This window comes from Scyliorhinus torazame, chromosome 12 (assembly GCF_047496885.1).
Source record: "Scyliorhinus torazame isolate Kashiwa2021f chromosome 12, sScyTor2.1, whole genome shotgun sequence".
Taxonomy (NCBI): domain Eukaryota; kingdom Metazoa; phylum Chordata; class Chondrichthyes; order Carcharhiniformes; family Scyliorhinidae; genus Scyliorhinus; species Scyliorhinus torazame.
Genome location: NC_092718.1, coordinates 156,838,289 through 156,854,021, shown reverse-complemented (window position 1 = coordinate 156,854,021; position 15,733 = coordinate 156,838,289). Strand labels below are relative to the sequence as shown.

General features: G+C 48.1%; 1 protein-coding gene across 1 annotated transcript in view; it reads right to left on the bottom strand.

The window, feature by feature from the left end:
- Nucleotides 1-3,776: 3,776 nt before the first annotated feature.
- Nucleotides 3,777-15,733, bottom strand: part of LOC140386680 (cytochrome P450 2D3-like) — a 167,500-nt gene continuing 155,543 nt past the window's right edge. The window contains exon 9 of the mRNA XM_072469230.1: nucleotides 3,777-5,141. Within this exon, the coding sequence (XP_072325331.1) occupies nucleotides 4,960-5,141 (182 nt within the window). The 3' untranslated portion in view covers nucleotides 3,777-4,959. The remainder of the gene's footprint in view (nucleotides 5,142-15,733) is intronic.

Below are 15,733 nucleotides of genomic sequence, written 5' to 3'. Positions count from 1 at the left end.
GGTGTGCCAGAAGGTGGCAGGTGTGTGCCACAGTTTCCTGGCTCATCCGGAGTCTCCTCCTGCATTCCTGGTCCGTGAGGTTCTGGTATGACAGCCGGGGCCGGTACACACGGGGCCTCCTTGGGTGCCTCCGTTGCCATGGCGCCGTGATGTCCTCCTCCCACTCCTCGTGTTCCTCCTCCACTACGTGCTCCCCCTGCTCCTCCTCCTCGTCCTGTCAGGCGGGTGTCCCTCCAGCCTGGGCGGCTGCCGCCTGCCCCTCTGCGGCATGCTCCTCTGCGGCAGCCTGCGCCGCCTCTCTGGCACGCTCTTCCTCCTCCTCCTCCTCCAGGGCAACATGGAGAATAGCGGCTGCCGCCACAGCGGCCAACATCGCTGGCTGATCAGAAAACATGATGGCCTGCAAGGGGGGGGGAAACGACAACATGTCATCATTGCCCTTATCCCCCCCCTCCCCCTAGCCAGGTGGCATGGGCTGCATGGGCGCGACTGTTGGAGGATGGCACATGGCCAGGCGGACAAACCCCCTTGCCCTCGCACCCCCCGTCCCCGGCACTCACCCCCCCCCGTCCCTGGCACTCACCCCCCTGTACCCGGCACTCACCCCCCTGTACCCGGCACTCATCCCCCCATCCCCGGCACTCATCCCCCCATCCCCGGCACTCATCCCCCCGTCCCCGGCACTCACCCCCACCTCCCCGGCACACACACCCCCGTACCCGGCACTCACCCCCCCTGTACCCGGCACTCATCCCCCCTGTACCCGGCACTCACCCCCCTGTACCCGGCACTCATCCCCCCATCCCCGGCACTCATCCCCCCATCCCCGGCACTCATCCCCCCGTCCCCGGCACTCACCCCCACCTCCCCGGCACACACACCCCCGTACCCGGCACTCACCCCCCCCTGTACCCGGCACTCATCCCCCCGTACCCGGCACTCATCCCCCCGTACCCGGCACTCATCCCCCCCCGTCCCCGGCACTCATCCCCCCGTACCCGGCACTCATCCCCCCCGTCCCCGGCACTCATCCCCCCCGTCCCCGGCACTCATCCCCCCCGGTACCTGGCACTCATCCCCCCGTCCCCGGCACTCATCCCCCCCGCCCCCCCTCGCCCCTGCGATTCTCCGAGTCGGGCGGCGCAATTGATGCCCCGCCGACTTTTCACCCTTGGGAGAAAGCGGCGGGTGGCGGGGGCGTGTTTTACGCCGCCCCCCCAGCGATTCTACGACCCGGCGGGGGATCGGAGAATCCCGCCCAAGGTGTGTGACCTCACACTGACAAAATCGCAGCCATTCAAGGAATGAAAGTCCCTGAGGCCAAAAAGCGGTTCTTTGTCTTTGTTTGCTTGGCGTTGCCAACTTCCTAGGCAAATGTATCCCTAATTTTGTCCAACCGAACAACATCTCTGAGAAACCTGTTTAAGAAATTGACCTTGTTTGCATGGACGAAGGATCATCAACAAGATTGGCTTGACTTGAAATCACAACTCACCACTGCACCGATTTTAGCCGATCCAAGTAGGGAGACAAATATTTTGACTGATGCAAGTCAGGACAGAATTGGAACAGTGTTGTTGTAGAAAGACGACAGCTCGTCTTGGGTTCCTGTCGCATATGCATCGAGAGCGGTGACACCAACAGAATGTCGCTACACTCAAATCTAAAAAGAATGTTTGGGTCTACTATCCGGAATATTAAAATTCCATGACTACGTCTATGGACTACCCACTTTCACTGTGGAGACCGACCACTGACCATTGGTGCATATTATTCATAAGGATCTCAACGACATGACTCGATGACTCCAAAGAATTCTAATGAATCTCCGCAGATACGATTTCGACCTCATCTACACACCTGGAAAAGATTTGATAATAGCAGATGCTTTATCACGCTCCATCACTTTGCAAAGTGAACCACTGGAATTCATTCAACATATTGAATGTACAGATGTGTGCAGACAACATTCCAGCATTGGATGAAAAAAATCAACTTAATTAGAGAGGAGACTAAAAAGGGGTGCATTGCTACAACGTGTCATTCACCACATCAATAATGGGTGGCTGAAAGGGCAATGTCCCCAATTTCGCAATGTTCAAGCAGATTTGACGGTGATAAATGGTCTCCTGAGACTCGACAGGATAGTCATTCCACTGCGTCTCAGGCCTATGATACTAAGTCAGATTCATGAGGGACACCTCTGGATTGAAAAATGTAAGAGACGGGTAAGACGAGCTCTGCTGGACAGGCACAAACTGGGACATCACTGACATGGTTTTGGGATGTGAGACGTGTCAAAAGTTCCAGCCTGCGCAGTGCAAGGAGACTTTACAGCAAAGAGTTGGAAACCTCTCCTTGGGCCAAAGCAGGCATTGACCAATTTCATTCCAATGGTCGTGACTACGTGCTCATTATCGACTATTACTCGAACTATCCAGAGGTATTGAAGCTACCTATCTGACCTCAAGTCTATGATAAAAGCGAGCAAAGAAACCTTTTCCCAACATTGAATACCAACCATTGTCATGACAGACAATGGACCGTGTTTCGATAGCAATGATTGGGCAGAGCTTGCAAGACTCTACAATTTTAAACACATACCATCTAGTCCACATTACCCACAGTCGAACGGGAAACTAGAACAAGGAGTACATATTGTTGAACAACTGATTTATAAAGCTCCTGATTCTGCGTCAGACATCCATCTTGCGCTGCTCTATTATCAACAGGTCTGTAACCAGCACAGATGCTAATGAATAGAGATCTGAGAACAACGTTACCTGCGTTGTAGTTTCGAAATCCTGGTCATCTCCCAGTGCTACAAAAAATGCAACAGCTACCTGATGTCAAAGATTATATTGTGACTTGATGCTACCACTCTGGAATCATTATCTCCAGATGACACCGTTAGGATCAACATCCCTGTTGGAGGATGGTCTGCTCCTGCCAAAATCATCAGACAAGCAGCAACAAGATCATACATAATCAAAACTATTGAAGATAACATCCTACGTAGAAATCACAGACAACTCAAGAAGATTCAACCATAGAAAACTTTTCCAGATCTACAACTCAACTAAACTATCTTTCAAGATACGCCAACCAACAATCAAAGTACCACTGACATGCAAAGAACTGTCAAGAAATTAGAATCACCACCTCGTCCACTGAGAAGATCTACGAGAAGAAGAAAGGAACCTAGTAGACTGAACTTGTAAATACTTCACAGTCAATTTGTGTATTCACCACTCATTTTGCTCTGTACAAAGTGATACATATGTTTTTTTGGTATACTTATTGTTCTCCATTTTTCCTTTGTTAAAAAAAAGTAAGAAATGTTTTTTAAAAAAAGGGGGATGTAATGATATGTATACGTGCATATAACGAAAGGGTTAATTATAACATTGAGCTGTAACACTACCAATAGAGGGCACCAGTAGATCCCACTCAGTATCAGCTCCTCGAGGATCTTGGTCTCTTTCAACCCAGGAGTGTTTAGTAAGCAGTAATGTATGATAGATAGCTCTCAGTATAGTTAGTATTTATAGTTGTGAATCAGTTAATACATCAATATTTTATTACTTGATTTCCAGAAATAGTTCTGTAGAGTGTCGAACTCCGATATAATCAATCATTACTTTAATACATCAGTTTGCTTAAGTTGAAGACTCGTGATTTCTTCAGGATCACACCATCAGACCATCTGCATCAACAGTAACTAGTAACTATACACATTACTAGACCCAGTAATATAACAACTTGCAGACTGCAACTCTGGTAAGAAGATGTTTTTTATTTTCAAGCTTGATCAGCATACAACGGCAAGAGGTTTGAGGGTGCCTCAAAATCTCTGAATTTACAGAGTTTAGGTGCAGTACTTATACATTTTCAAAAAGTTATTAGTCCACCCCAATTTGGCTGGGATCCAACCGCATCATTTAACCAATAACATTTATTTTTCTGCCAGTGTGATCACTTCACGATTTTCTAATGCCTTATTCATGGTTCACAGATGATTTCCAAACCTTTCTTATCTGTCTGTCCTTGATACACTGTATACCATAGATTATCATAGAATTTACAGTGCAGAAGGAGGCCATTCGGCCCATCGAGTCTGCACCGGCTCTTGGAAAGAGCACCCTACCCAAGGTCAACACCTCCACCCTATCCCCATAACCCAGTAACTCCACCCAACACTAAGGGCAATTTTGGACACTAAGGGCAATTTTATCATGGCCAATCCACCTAACCTGCACATCTTTGGACTGTGGGAGGAAACCGGAGCACCCGGAGGAAACCCACGCACACACGAGGAGGATGTGCAGACTCCGCACAGACAGTGACCCAAGCCAGAATCGAACCTGGGACCCTGGAGCTGTGAAGCAATTGTGCTATCCACAATGCTACCGTGCTGCCCAAAGTATACATTCTAGTCTATCTGGCTCTAACTGGTTCTATTGTCTACACTAAGGCTGCTTCGCTGATAAGAATTCCTGCTTGCCTGGCTGTTTTCAGTGTTTCTGTGTGTGTGTGCATTCTTTATTTTCTGATCACCCTCAATAATGTGGTCAAGTATCCCATTGTGCCTTGCATACCTTTTACAAGTGACTATGTATATTTCAATTTTATTCTGACTTAAAAATGCATTTCTACGTAATTATAGAGGATTCACGTGCTGCAATTTAGGCTATGATTATATTTCTATGATTGCTGTATAGTTTAATTCCGTAATTAAAGCAGTTCTCGCTAAACTACTCTATATTATCATATTAGTCTATTCTTTAATGCTTTTCCAGCTGTCAGTTTTCCCCAATAGATCAAAGCTTTTCCTAACTCCCTACACCATCTGTTAAAATTTCACACGTAAGAGAACAGTAAAACAATTGGTCAGTGGATTAGTTTCAAATTTAAGAGGGTATATCTCTCCTCACTGCTCCTGAACATCCCCCATACACCTTATCTGAGTTTAGCACACAGTTGATAAGGAAGTGGGGTCAGGGTAATCCCAAATGTGGCTTCTGTGTAGCTTGGTCTTGGTTTGTTTTCCGGGAGGTGGAATGTGAAGCGTTGGAGCATGCACGTGAAGAGCAGGAAGAGTTCGGCCCTTGCCAGCTGTTCCCCCGGACACACACGACGACCTGCCGGGTGAAGAATGAGAGTAGTTAGAGACGGCAGGAGAGAGGCCGCAGGGTCGCTCTGGGGTCACACTGATTGTACAGCAACTGGATTAATTACCAAAGGCTGGATTCTCCAATTTTGAGACTTAAGTGCTGAAGCCGTCGTGTAAACTGTGGTCTTTTACACCAGGAAAATTGACGTCAAAAGGCCACCGATTCTCTGTTTTGCTGGGGGCTAGCAGGGAGCCTCGTAGAGCTCGCAGCTCTAGTTGCTGATAAGGCCCCAGCACTTCTGGTTCAGAGGCAGTGCGTGCGCATGGCGAAAGCATGCAGCAACTGCGCCGTGCTCCATGGCGGACTCAGCCCGCGGACCTTCATCGCCAAAGTAGTGCCCCCGATTGGCCGCTTGCGTGCCCCGGACAGCCCGTCCACATTGCTCCCAGCTCCAAATGAAGCCCCCCCCCCCCCCCCCCCACCCTCCCCCGACTATGGTGGTCCCGGACTGAGTCTGCAGCCGCCACGCTAGGATCCCGGATGTTGTGAGCACACGTAAGCCACATCATTGGGAATTCAGCCGGTCGGCAACAGAGCATCGCGGGGCAGTGGCCTGCAGCGCTGGATACTCAGCAACTTAATTTGTTTCTAACTTTCTGGCCTTACGGGCCCTAATGCTACATTTACCTGGATCCCCAGACAGTACATCAGAGGTGGAGGCGGCCTGCTGCGATACCTGGGTCCCCGTTGGTGGCCATCTCCTGGGCAGGTCAAGCCTGGATTGGCCTGGCTACTGCTTGAGTGTCCCAGATGGCGTGATGCCACCCTGTTCTGCCCACTGCCGACTAGATACGCCAGGGACAGGAGGGGGGCCGGTGTCCAAGATGCTGTGGTGTTCCGGCACCACCCCTGCGGGAGTCACCGGTACAGGCCCCATCACCTCCTCCTTCCTTGGAGTGCCCGATGGCCCCGGGATGTGAGCAGAGATATCCTGAGGCCGCCCTGCCACCTGGTGCTGCCAGTCCTGTAGGCCCGCTCTAGTCTCAACCAAGGTCTGCATGCTCACGGCCATGGAGTACAGGGAGTGGACCATCGCTGTCTGGGACTGCGTCACATCACCCATTGACTGTGCCATCACCTTCTGGGTCTGTGCTGTGGTGTTCTTTGTGATTCTTGTCCTCAGGATGAATGTTGTAGTGTTCACAACGACCACAAAAGTTATGTTCATAAACAAAGCTAACATTTATTTATACAACTTAAATTAAGCTCAACCACTGACTCCTAAAGTAAACAATAATCTAATCTACAATCTCTACTCAACTATACTAGTCTCAACACTCTAGTCTAATACTGTGCTGAACTCTATCACTGCTCTCTCTAGCTCTCCTCTCCAGCTCTCTCCCAGAGATCTGTGAGCCACTGCTTTATATACTTCTGTAACTAGCTCCATCTAGTGGTCATCTAAATCATTACATTAACCCTTTGTTAACTGTACATTTCCTGTAATGTCAGATGTGTCACATCAGCCAGTGACAATGCCATCTCCTTCTGGACTGGGTCTCCTCCCTCTGTGTCTGTACCACTCAGCCAGTGCCTGGGTAATGCTGCCGATGTTCTCAGCCATGGCCTGCTGTGATTGTACCATGCTCAGAAGCGGCGCTGCGATGTTCAGGTGGCTCTGGCTCATGGCTGCCTGTGAGGTGGCAACCCTGTCCTGGGCCTCAGAAAGCGTTTTCACAGAATGCTGATCCATAGGCACAACCCTCGCCTCCACCGCGGATGCTACCCGTGCGGTGTTGGCTTGGGTGGCATGCACAGTCGGCACCACCTCCTGCTCCTGCACACGGTTGCACTCCTCCAATTGCGCCTAGCTCTGTGACTGCATCTCCACAATCGATGGGACTGTCCATTTCAGAAGCCCAAAACCCGTCTGGACGGCAGTTATTCCCCGGAGTCGGCCCGCTCTCCGACCATCCATCCCCTCGGGTATTCCAATCTCCACCTGATGTACCGGATCAACTGTGTGGTGCTGACCCAGGAGCCTCTTCACAAAAGTGTCCAACCGAGATGAGTGTCTCTGGGATGGTGGAGGGTGTTGGAGACAACTGTGATGGGAAATTGGTGTCATCCTCGGACTCACACTCCAGGGTGTCTTGGGTCCCAGTTCCACCGCTCGCGTCCGTGCTGTTGTCCTCATTGCTGCTCGGCACCCGGAGCTTCGGCTTTGGCACTGGCTGTGGGCGGGACACCAGAAGGACCCGCCCCATCACCATCAGCTCCTGTAATACAGCAGACACTATGCATAACTAGTCTGCTGGCCATGGGGTGGTAGGTGTCATGTGAGAGTACCTTCAAGACATGGATGTTTAAGCAATGTACCTTTAAGAAAACAGTGATGTCAGAGAGTGGGTGGAGCTGGGCTTTAGGTCAGCCATTTTGCAGTTTAGTTTTGCAGTTTGAAAAGAGCTTGGGAGTGTCTGTGTTTGCAGTGAGCTGGATCCATGATAGACTATCTCTGGATCATTTGGGTGATTTAAACTCATAATAGTAAAGCCTTTAACCTGATGTGATTCTGTTTAAACGTGTTAAGTCTCTTGGAAGTTTGAAGGAACATTTTAAGGAATTATTTACTGTTGCAATATTTTCTGAGTTATCTTTGAAGTAAGGGGTGTTAAGAGATCCAGTGTTATTTAAGCTGTTAAGTTGAGTTCATGGAATAAACATTGTTTTGTGTTTAAAAACCCATGTGTCCATAATTGTAATCCCACTCCTAGGGAACAAGCCATGTGCTGGGAAAAGCAACAAATACATTAAAGGGAGAGGTGGGTTGAACTCCATGATACATTTTGGGGTTCTGAAAAAGCCTCGCCCGTAACATAGGTGTGAGAGCAGTGAGGGTGGGGGTGGGGGTGGTTCACGGGTGGGTGGTTGACACATGTGTCACAGGAAACAACAACTAAGCGGGTTCTCACTTGCTCGCCCATGGCCAACCTCCATCTTGGCAACCTCCCTTTCCTCCGGGCTGCCAACCATGTCCAGGGCCTTCTGCTCTGCCATGGTGAGCGTCCGCAGGTCCTACGGTCCTCTACCAGTTTTCTCCCGCTCCCGGTGATTATAGGTGGCATTCTCCAGGGGAGGGGGAACAGAAAATGCACAGTGTTAGACAGTCCAGCGCAGGCAGCCCAGGGTGTGGGTAGCTGGTGGCTTCAGTGGCCATGGCAGCCGGCCATGATGGACGGTCTGGGTGCCGGCATGTGGTGCAGGGTGGGGGCTCGGCTGCCCTCTAGGTGGGAACGGGAGTCGGGTACCAGGCTGTGGAATGGGGGTTAGTGCAAGGGGCACAGTGCTGCCTGGCTGCCCGAAGGAGGTCGTGCAGTTTTTTCCAGAACTGCTGACCAATCCGGACAGTGTTGCTCACGGCGCTCACAACCTCTGCTATCCTCACCCAGGCATGGCGGTGCGGTGGGTGGCAGGGTCAACTGCCCCTCCTCCACCGTGTGCCAGAGGGTTTCCAGCTAGGCGTCGGTGAAGGGTGGTGCCGTGCGTCTTGCTGCTGGGACGGTGTGTGTGGGGAGTGGAGGATGTATATGTGGCTCCAGCTTGTCAGCCATCTGTGTATCAATTGCAAATTCAGTGAATCCCACACCGTTTCTCATTGGAATCGATTGTGTTCCACGTGGTGCCGGTGCTAGGCCCTCAATAGTCGCTGAATTGGACTAGGTGCTGTGCCAGTTTTGCTGTCGTGGAACTCAATGAATCCTGCACTGGCATCAACACTTAGTCTCAGAACTGGAAAATCCAGCCGCTTATTTTAACCTGTGTCCCCTAGTTCTAGGGCTGGATTCTCTGATTTTGAGGCGATGTCCGGAGGAAGTGTCTAGTTTTACAATGAAAAAGTTGGCGCCGATGTTCCGCAAAGTGGGGGCAGCAACGGCACCGGGTAAAACCCCCGGCATTCCCGACATAAACAGCCGGAGAATTGCCGAGTCCACCTGAAGTGGTCACGCCGTACAACATGGACCCGGCTGGCCAAAGTGTCCCCCTGGACCCCCCTTCCACATGGAACCAGCCCCCTCCCCCAGTCCCCGCAGCCCCCACCAGTCCCCACAGCCCCCACCAGTCACCGCAGCCTCCTCGAAGCTCACCCTTCCAGCAGCAGGGCTCCTCCCCCCCATCCTGTCTGTGGTGGCGTTGGACACAGTCCGCAGCCGCCACGCCGGGTTTACGAAAACTCAGATCACACGCAACCTGCGCGGCCGGGAACTCAGCCCATTGGGCGGGGAGCATCGGGGAGGGCCTCAAAGCGATGACGCTGTCCCAAAGGCGTGTGGCGCGCTCTTAGATGACGCCACTTTGGAGGAGGCGGAGCAGCCGAAAAACGGCACCGGCCCCGATTCTCCGCCCGATGGCCGGTAATGATTTTGGCAAAAAAGAAAAATGCTGGAATTTATGGGACACTTGGAACATCTCAATGCAATCAAGCAGCGTGATCATAGATTTGTGAAAGGGAAATCCTGTCTGGACTCTCTGCAGTCCCGGGCCGAAATTGCGTTTGGCGCGGGGGCGGAGAATCAAAGTTCTCTGCCGTATCGGACCCTGCGCCGCTCCACTGATTCTTCGGGCCCTCCCATCGATACTCTGCTCCCGACTGGCCGAGTTCCTAACGGCATGGAACTAATGTGGTATGGCCGGTCGGGACTCTCGTGCGGCGGCTGCGGACTTAGTCCGCGGCTGCCCTGGTGGGGGCGGGGGGATCGAGCACTGGGGGGGGGGGGGGGGGCCTTATGGGCAGTCGCGGCAGCGATCGGGCCGGTCTGATACAGCGCCTCGGCCGATCGGGGGGGCCTAGTTTTTTTGGTGTTGGTCCGAGTCCACCTTGGTGCTCAGCGTGGCCGCTGGAGGTCGCCGCCGTGTGCCTGTGTGAACTCGGAACCGGAAGTGCAGATGCCCGTATCTGCAGCCAAAGCTGCGTGAAGCTCCCCGAGTCCCTGCCAGCCCCAGACGTAAGTGAATCGCCTTTTACTTTTTGCAGGAAACTGAGGAGTGCAACACCAGCGTTTTTACACCGGAGTGGGGACACAGCCTCATTTTGGGAGAATCCAGCCCCATGTTTGGAGTTCTTTGAGGCAGTAACATGGATAAAGGGAAATCTGTGGATGTGCTTTTCAACTGCTTTTAGAGTTAAGCAATTGTTATCTTTTTTTTTATCAACGGAGAATCCCGCTCCAAGTCTCTCCCACAAGGGGAAAAATCCTTTCAGCATCCACACTGTCAAGTCCCCTCAGGATCTTACAGGTTTCAATAAAGTCACCTAACTACTCCAAACTGCAGTGGATACAGGTCCAACCTTTCCAACCTTTCCCCAGAAGGACTTCCCCCATCCCAATGTCCAGTGGTATGAATCTTCTCTGAGATGTTTCTAACACATTTATACCCTTCCTTAAATAAGGAGACCAAAACTATGTACTGCACTCTAGATGTGCTCTTACTAATACCCTACACAACTGTAGCAAAATAATCCTACTTTTATATTTCACGTCCCTTGCATTAAATGATGACATTCAATTTGTCTTGCTGACCACTTGCGTTACCCAGATACTAACTTTTCCTGATCATGTACCAGAACATCCAGATCCCTGTGTACCACAAGAGTTCTGCAGTCTCTCTCCATTTGAAGAATATCCTGCTTTTTTATTCTTTCCGCCAAAATGGACAAGTCCCGTTTTTACACATTATATTCCCTCTGTCAAATATTTTCCCCCTCACTTTACCTAATTCTGCCCTTTTGCAGGCTACCTATGTCCTTTGCAGAACTCCCTTACATCAGCAAATGTAGCAACCATATATTTGATCCCTTCATCCAAGTAATTGATATAAATTGTTAACAGTTGAAGCCCCAGCACAGATCCCTGTGGCACTCCACTTGTCACATCTTGCCAGCCAGTAAATGACTCATTCATGCCAACTCTTAGTTTCCTGTTAGACCCTCTGTCCATGTCAACATGTTGCTCCCTACACCATTCACACCGTGTCACCTGTTTTCTGGAAATCAAAGTATGGCACATCCACCGCTCCCCTGTATCCATGTTGCCTATTACTTCCTCAAAGAACTCCAAACATAATTTCCCTTTCACAAATCCATGATCATGCTGCCTGATTGCATTGAGATGTTCTAAGTGCCCCATAAATTCCAGCATTTTCCTATTGATCGGTGTTGGGCTAATTGACCTGTAGTTTCCTGCTTTCTGTCTCTCTTCTTGAATAGTGGAGTGACGTTCACTATTTTCCAATCTTACACATTATCGCTTTCAACTGCTTTTAGAGTTAAACAATTGTTATCTTTTTTTTCAATCAATATACCATGAAACAATTTTTTTTTAAAAACCACAAATTAAAAATAAAGACACTGGCCCGGAAAATTCACAAGAGGACGTGGGACCCCGCAGTGGAGATGATAAAGAATAGGGCAAGCAACCAGGACTGGATGAAATAACAAAGTGATTATTGAAACAACAGAACCAGGAACTAAAAATCTGACTGTTATCGTCAACCACAACACCTGCATTATCCCAGTACATTGAACAAGATCTGTTTTAATTGTGACATCGAAGATATCTGGTGCAATGGGGTACGAAATACATAGAACAATCTGCCGAATGAGTCATGTAGTAAAGATTATCCTCACAATCCTAAAGGCCAGAGATAGAGGGAATATTCAGTCAGAGATTTCAAACACTCAGTGTGGCTTTGTAGTCATTAAATTAACCCAAAATGCAATCTATCTTCAAAAATACTTGGCAGAAAGAACCATTAAATACAAAATGATCTTTACCGATGTTGTATTGATTATACAAGAGCCATTTGATGAAGTCCAGATTACCATCTCAGGAATTTGCTGGAAGACATCAACATTAATGGGAAAGATCTTTGATTCATTTGGAATATTTATTGGAATCAGATAATGACGCACTGTTACAAGAATAAACTCAGTGATTGGAAAGCAATCTAAAAAGGGGTTAGACAAGGCTGTGTTCCCTCACTGGACCCTTTCAGTGAAGTAAAGTCGTCACAGTCCCAGATGACCATGTTTTCCCCTTTTGAGGGGGGAGAGCCGACTGGTAGTGATCTAACCTCAGGATCATCACACCTCAGGCCAGGAGCAAGGTTGGGCCTTCATGAATAAACTCTGCCAGTGTGGGAATTAAACCCACACTTTTTGCCTCGCTCTGCATCATGAACCAGTTATCCAGCCAACTGGGCTAAACCGGCCCCCATCTGGAAGGCCTGGATGGTATAAAGGTAGGAGGGAGAGTCATCTTTCAAAAATGAATGGACACAGTTGCAAAGTAAAGTGTTCGATATGGACCTACACTCAACTGGAAGAAAGTGTACATCACGGTAATGATCAAGAGAAAGGATATTCCAGTATGTAACCTCACAATAAATGGAAGAAAGTTAGAATATATCAATCAACTATCTAGGAAGCATGATAGCATCCGATGTAGAAGCAGCACTGAAATCTGAAAAGGATTGGACAAACCAGAAGTGTTTTTACAAAATTTAGCAACATTCTAAGCAACTTCAGCTTGAGTCTGAAAATGAGAATTGTGTATTAAAATGTTCTGGCTGGTCAGCAATGAATTATGGATGTGAAGCTTGAAGCATTGGGAAAGAAGAAGAAAAGAAAATAAACAGCCCCAAAATGTGATGCTCATGAAGGATCCTAAGACGTTGGGCGGAGAAAAGATTTACTGAAGAAATATTGAATGGTGGTAGAAGAATAAGAGAACTCTCAATCCAAGACAAATTATGTTCTTCAGACATTTTGTGCAGAAGGATTGAAATGCATAACCACAATTGGAAGGATTAATGGAAGAAGAGCAAGAGGATGAATGCAAAGGAAGCAGCTCGGCAACATCAATGGCTGGCTTAACTGTAAGGGTCCTTCCTGGGGATTTCCTTATTTCCCTTTATTATGTGCCGTTATCATTTTGATCCGTGGATGATTAATGGACATGTGTCTTTAAGTCAAGCACCAGAGAGAATGGGAATTCAGGAAGTTGCAATATAATGTATGGGCTGCAAGCTTTGTACAGCAAGACCCAGACTTTGTGGCACTCGAGACATGGGGTGGGACTTGGTTTGATTGGTTGGCTGGTGGCCAATGAATGGGCCAAAGGGCTGTATTCTGCCTGGTAACAGGCTTCTGTTATGGACCAGGGTTTAGAGAACCCCAAAGTGTATCATGGAGTTCACCTCACCCACAACCTTTAATAGATTGTGGTTATGGGCCCACTCTACAGGTGTGGTGCAGTAGAAATCTAAAAGTATTTTTTAAAGCAAAACAATGTTTATTCTATGAACTCAGTTAACCTTTTTAAAACATACAGTGAACATCTTAGCAACCATCAATTCAAATACAACCCCCAAAGAATACAACACTCTAAGTCATCCTTAAACTTTCCTTTTAGCATCCATAAGACAAAAAGAACCCTTTGTACAGAAAGACATCAGGTTTAACTTCACAACTGAGAACAGTTACCACGTTGAAATCACCAAATGGACATTCATAAGCTTGCAGAGATTCATGCACATCGTGCTGTGACTGCAGCGTCTCCAAAACAAAACTAAACACACCCTGTAGCAAACAGCCTAAAACGAAAGCAAAGCAGACAGACAGCCCAGCTCCACCCACACTCTGACATCACTGATAAACACCCATTTCTTAAAGGTACATTCACTACAGATATTTTTATAAACACCCATTTCTTAAAGGTACTCTCACATGACATCCCCCCAAGAAAAAAATCATCAACTTCAAGATGGTTCCATTTTTCACCTTTTCTTTTTCTTTTAAGAAATATGGACAGTGAATATATATTTCCTTTTTGAACAAAACAAAAAGCGCAAACATTTATAATAATATAGCCCATTTTAGTTCTTCTTCCTCCACTGAACCTGCTTCTGTTCATCACATTCGTGACAAAGCATTGGCTATCACGTTTTCTCGTCTGGCCACATGTACTATTTTTAAATGAATCGAAACAATTTTGCATTGTTATTCCGGAATCGCTCCAAAAACATCAACGGATTATGATCAGTATATATAATGGTGTCAGATGGATTGCTGGTCACCTAAATGTGAAAATGTTGCAAAGCCAGCACCAAACTCAAAATCTCCTTCTCAATCGTTGAATACTTTTTCTGGTGAGAATTCAATTTCTTTGAAAAATAACCAATAGGCCGCTCTAGTCCTTAATCACCGTCTTGTAGAAGCACCGCACCTACGCCCACATCACTCGCATCAACAGCCACTTTGAATGGTTTGGTATAATTTGGGATGGCTAACATAGGATCAGTGGTCAACACAGCCTTCAGGCAGTCAGATGCCTGTTGACTCTCCGCTGTCCACTTAAATTTGCTACGTTTCTTTAGCAAGTCCGTCAGTGGAGCAACCACACTACTAAAATTTGGCACAAATTTCCGGTAGAATCCATTCATGTCAAGAAATTGCATTATTTCCCTTCGTGGGTGAGGGTATTGGAAACTCCCCAATAACTTTTCTTTTCACATCCCGTGGGTCAATTCGACCCTGTCTGATTGTATGGCCAAGGAAAATGACTTGGGCTTTTCCAAATTCACTTTTGGCTAGGTTTACCACCAAACCCGCCTCCTGAAGTCGATTGAATAACTCCATCAGATGTTTTAAATGTTCTTCCCATGTCTGGCTAAAAATTACCAGATCGTCGATGTATATCGCACAATTGGGTAATCCTGAAACAACTGTGTTAGTTAACCGTTGAAATGTGGCCGGGGAGTTTTTCATGCCAAGTGGCATAGCTTTGAATTGGTATATACCATCTGGTGTCACAAAACTACCGTACTGGGCAGCACGGTAGCCTTATGGATAGCACAATTGCTTCACAGCTCCAGGGTCCCAGGTTCGATTCCGGCTTGGGTCACTGTCTGTGCGGAGTCTGCACATCCTCCCCGTGTGTGCGTGGGTTTCCTCCGGGTGCTCCGGTTTCCTCCCACAGTCCAAAGATGTGCGGGTTAGGTGGATTGGCCATGATAAATTGCCCTTAAGTGTCCAAAATTGCCCTTAGTGTTGGGTGGGGTTACTGGGTTATGGGGATAGGGTGGAGGTGTTGACCTTGGGTAGGGTGCTCTTTCCAAGAGCCGTTGCAGACTCGATGGGCCGAATGGCCTCCTTCTGCACTGTAAATTCTGTGAAAAGCTGAAATCTCCTTCGTCCTTTCGGATAAAGGTACCTGCCAGAAACTTTTAAGTAAATCCAGTTTGGAAATAAAAGCTGATTGTCCCACTTTCTCAATGCAATCCTCCAAACGTGGGATAGGATAAGAGTCCATTCTTGTAACTGCATTAACTTTTCTATAATCCACACAAAACCGTTGGGTACCGTCTGGTTTTGGTACCATCACTGTGGGTGAGCTCCATTGGCTGCAACCCACTTCAATTATTCCATTTTTAAGCATACTTTCAATCTCCTTGTTAACCTGTGCCAATTTTAAAGGGTTAAGTCTATATGGCTGTTGTTTAATTGGAACAGCATTTCCCACATCTACATCATGTATAGCCATTTTAGTACTTCCCAATTT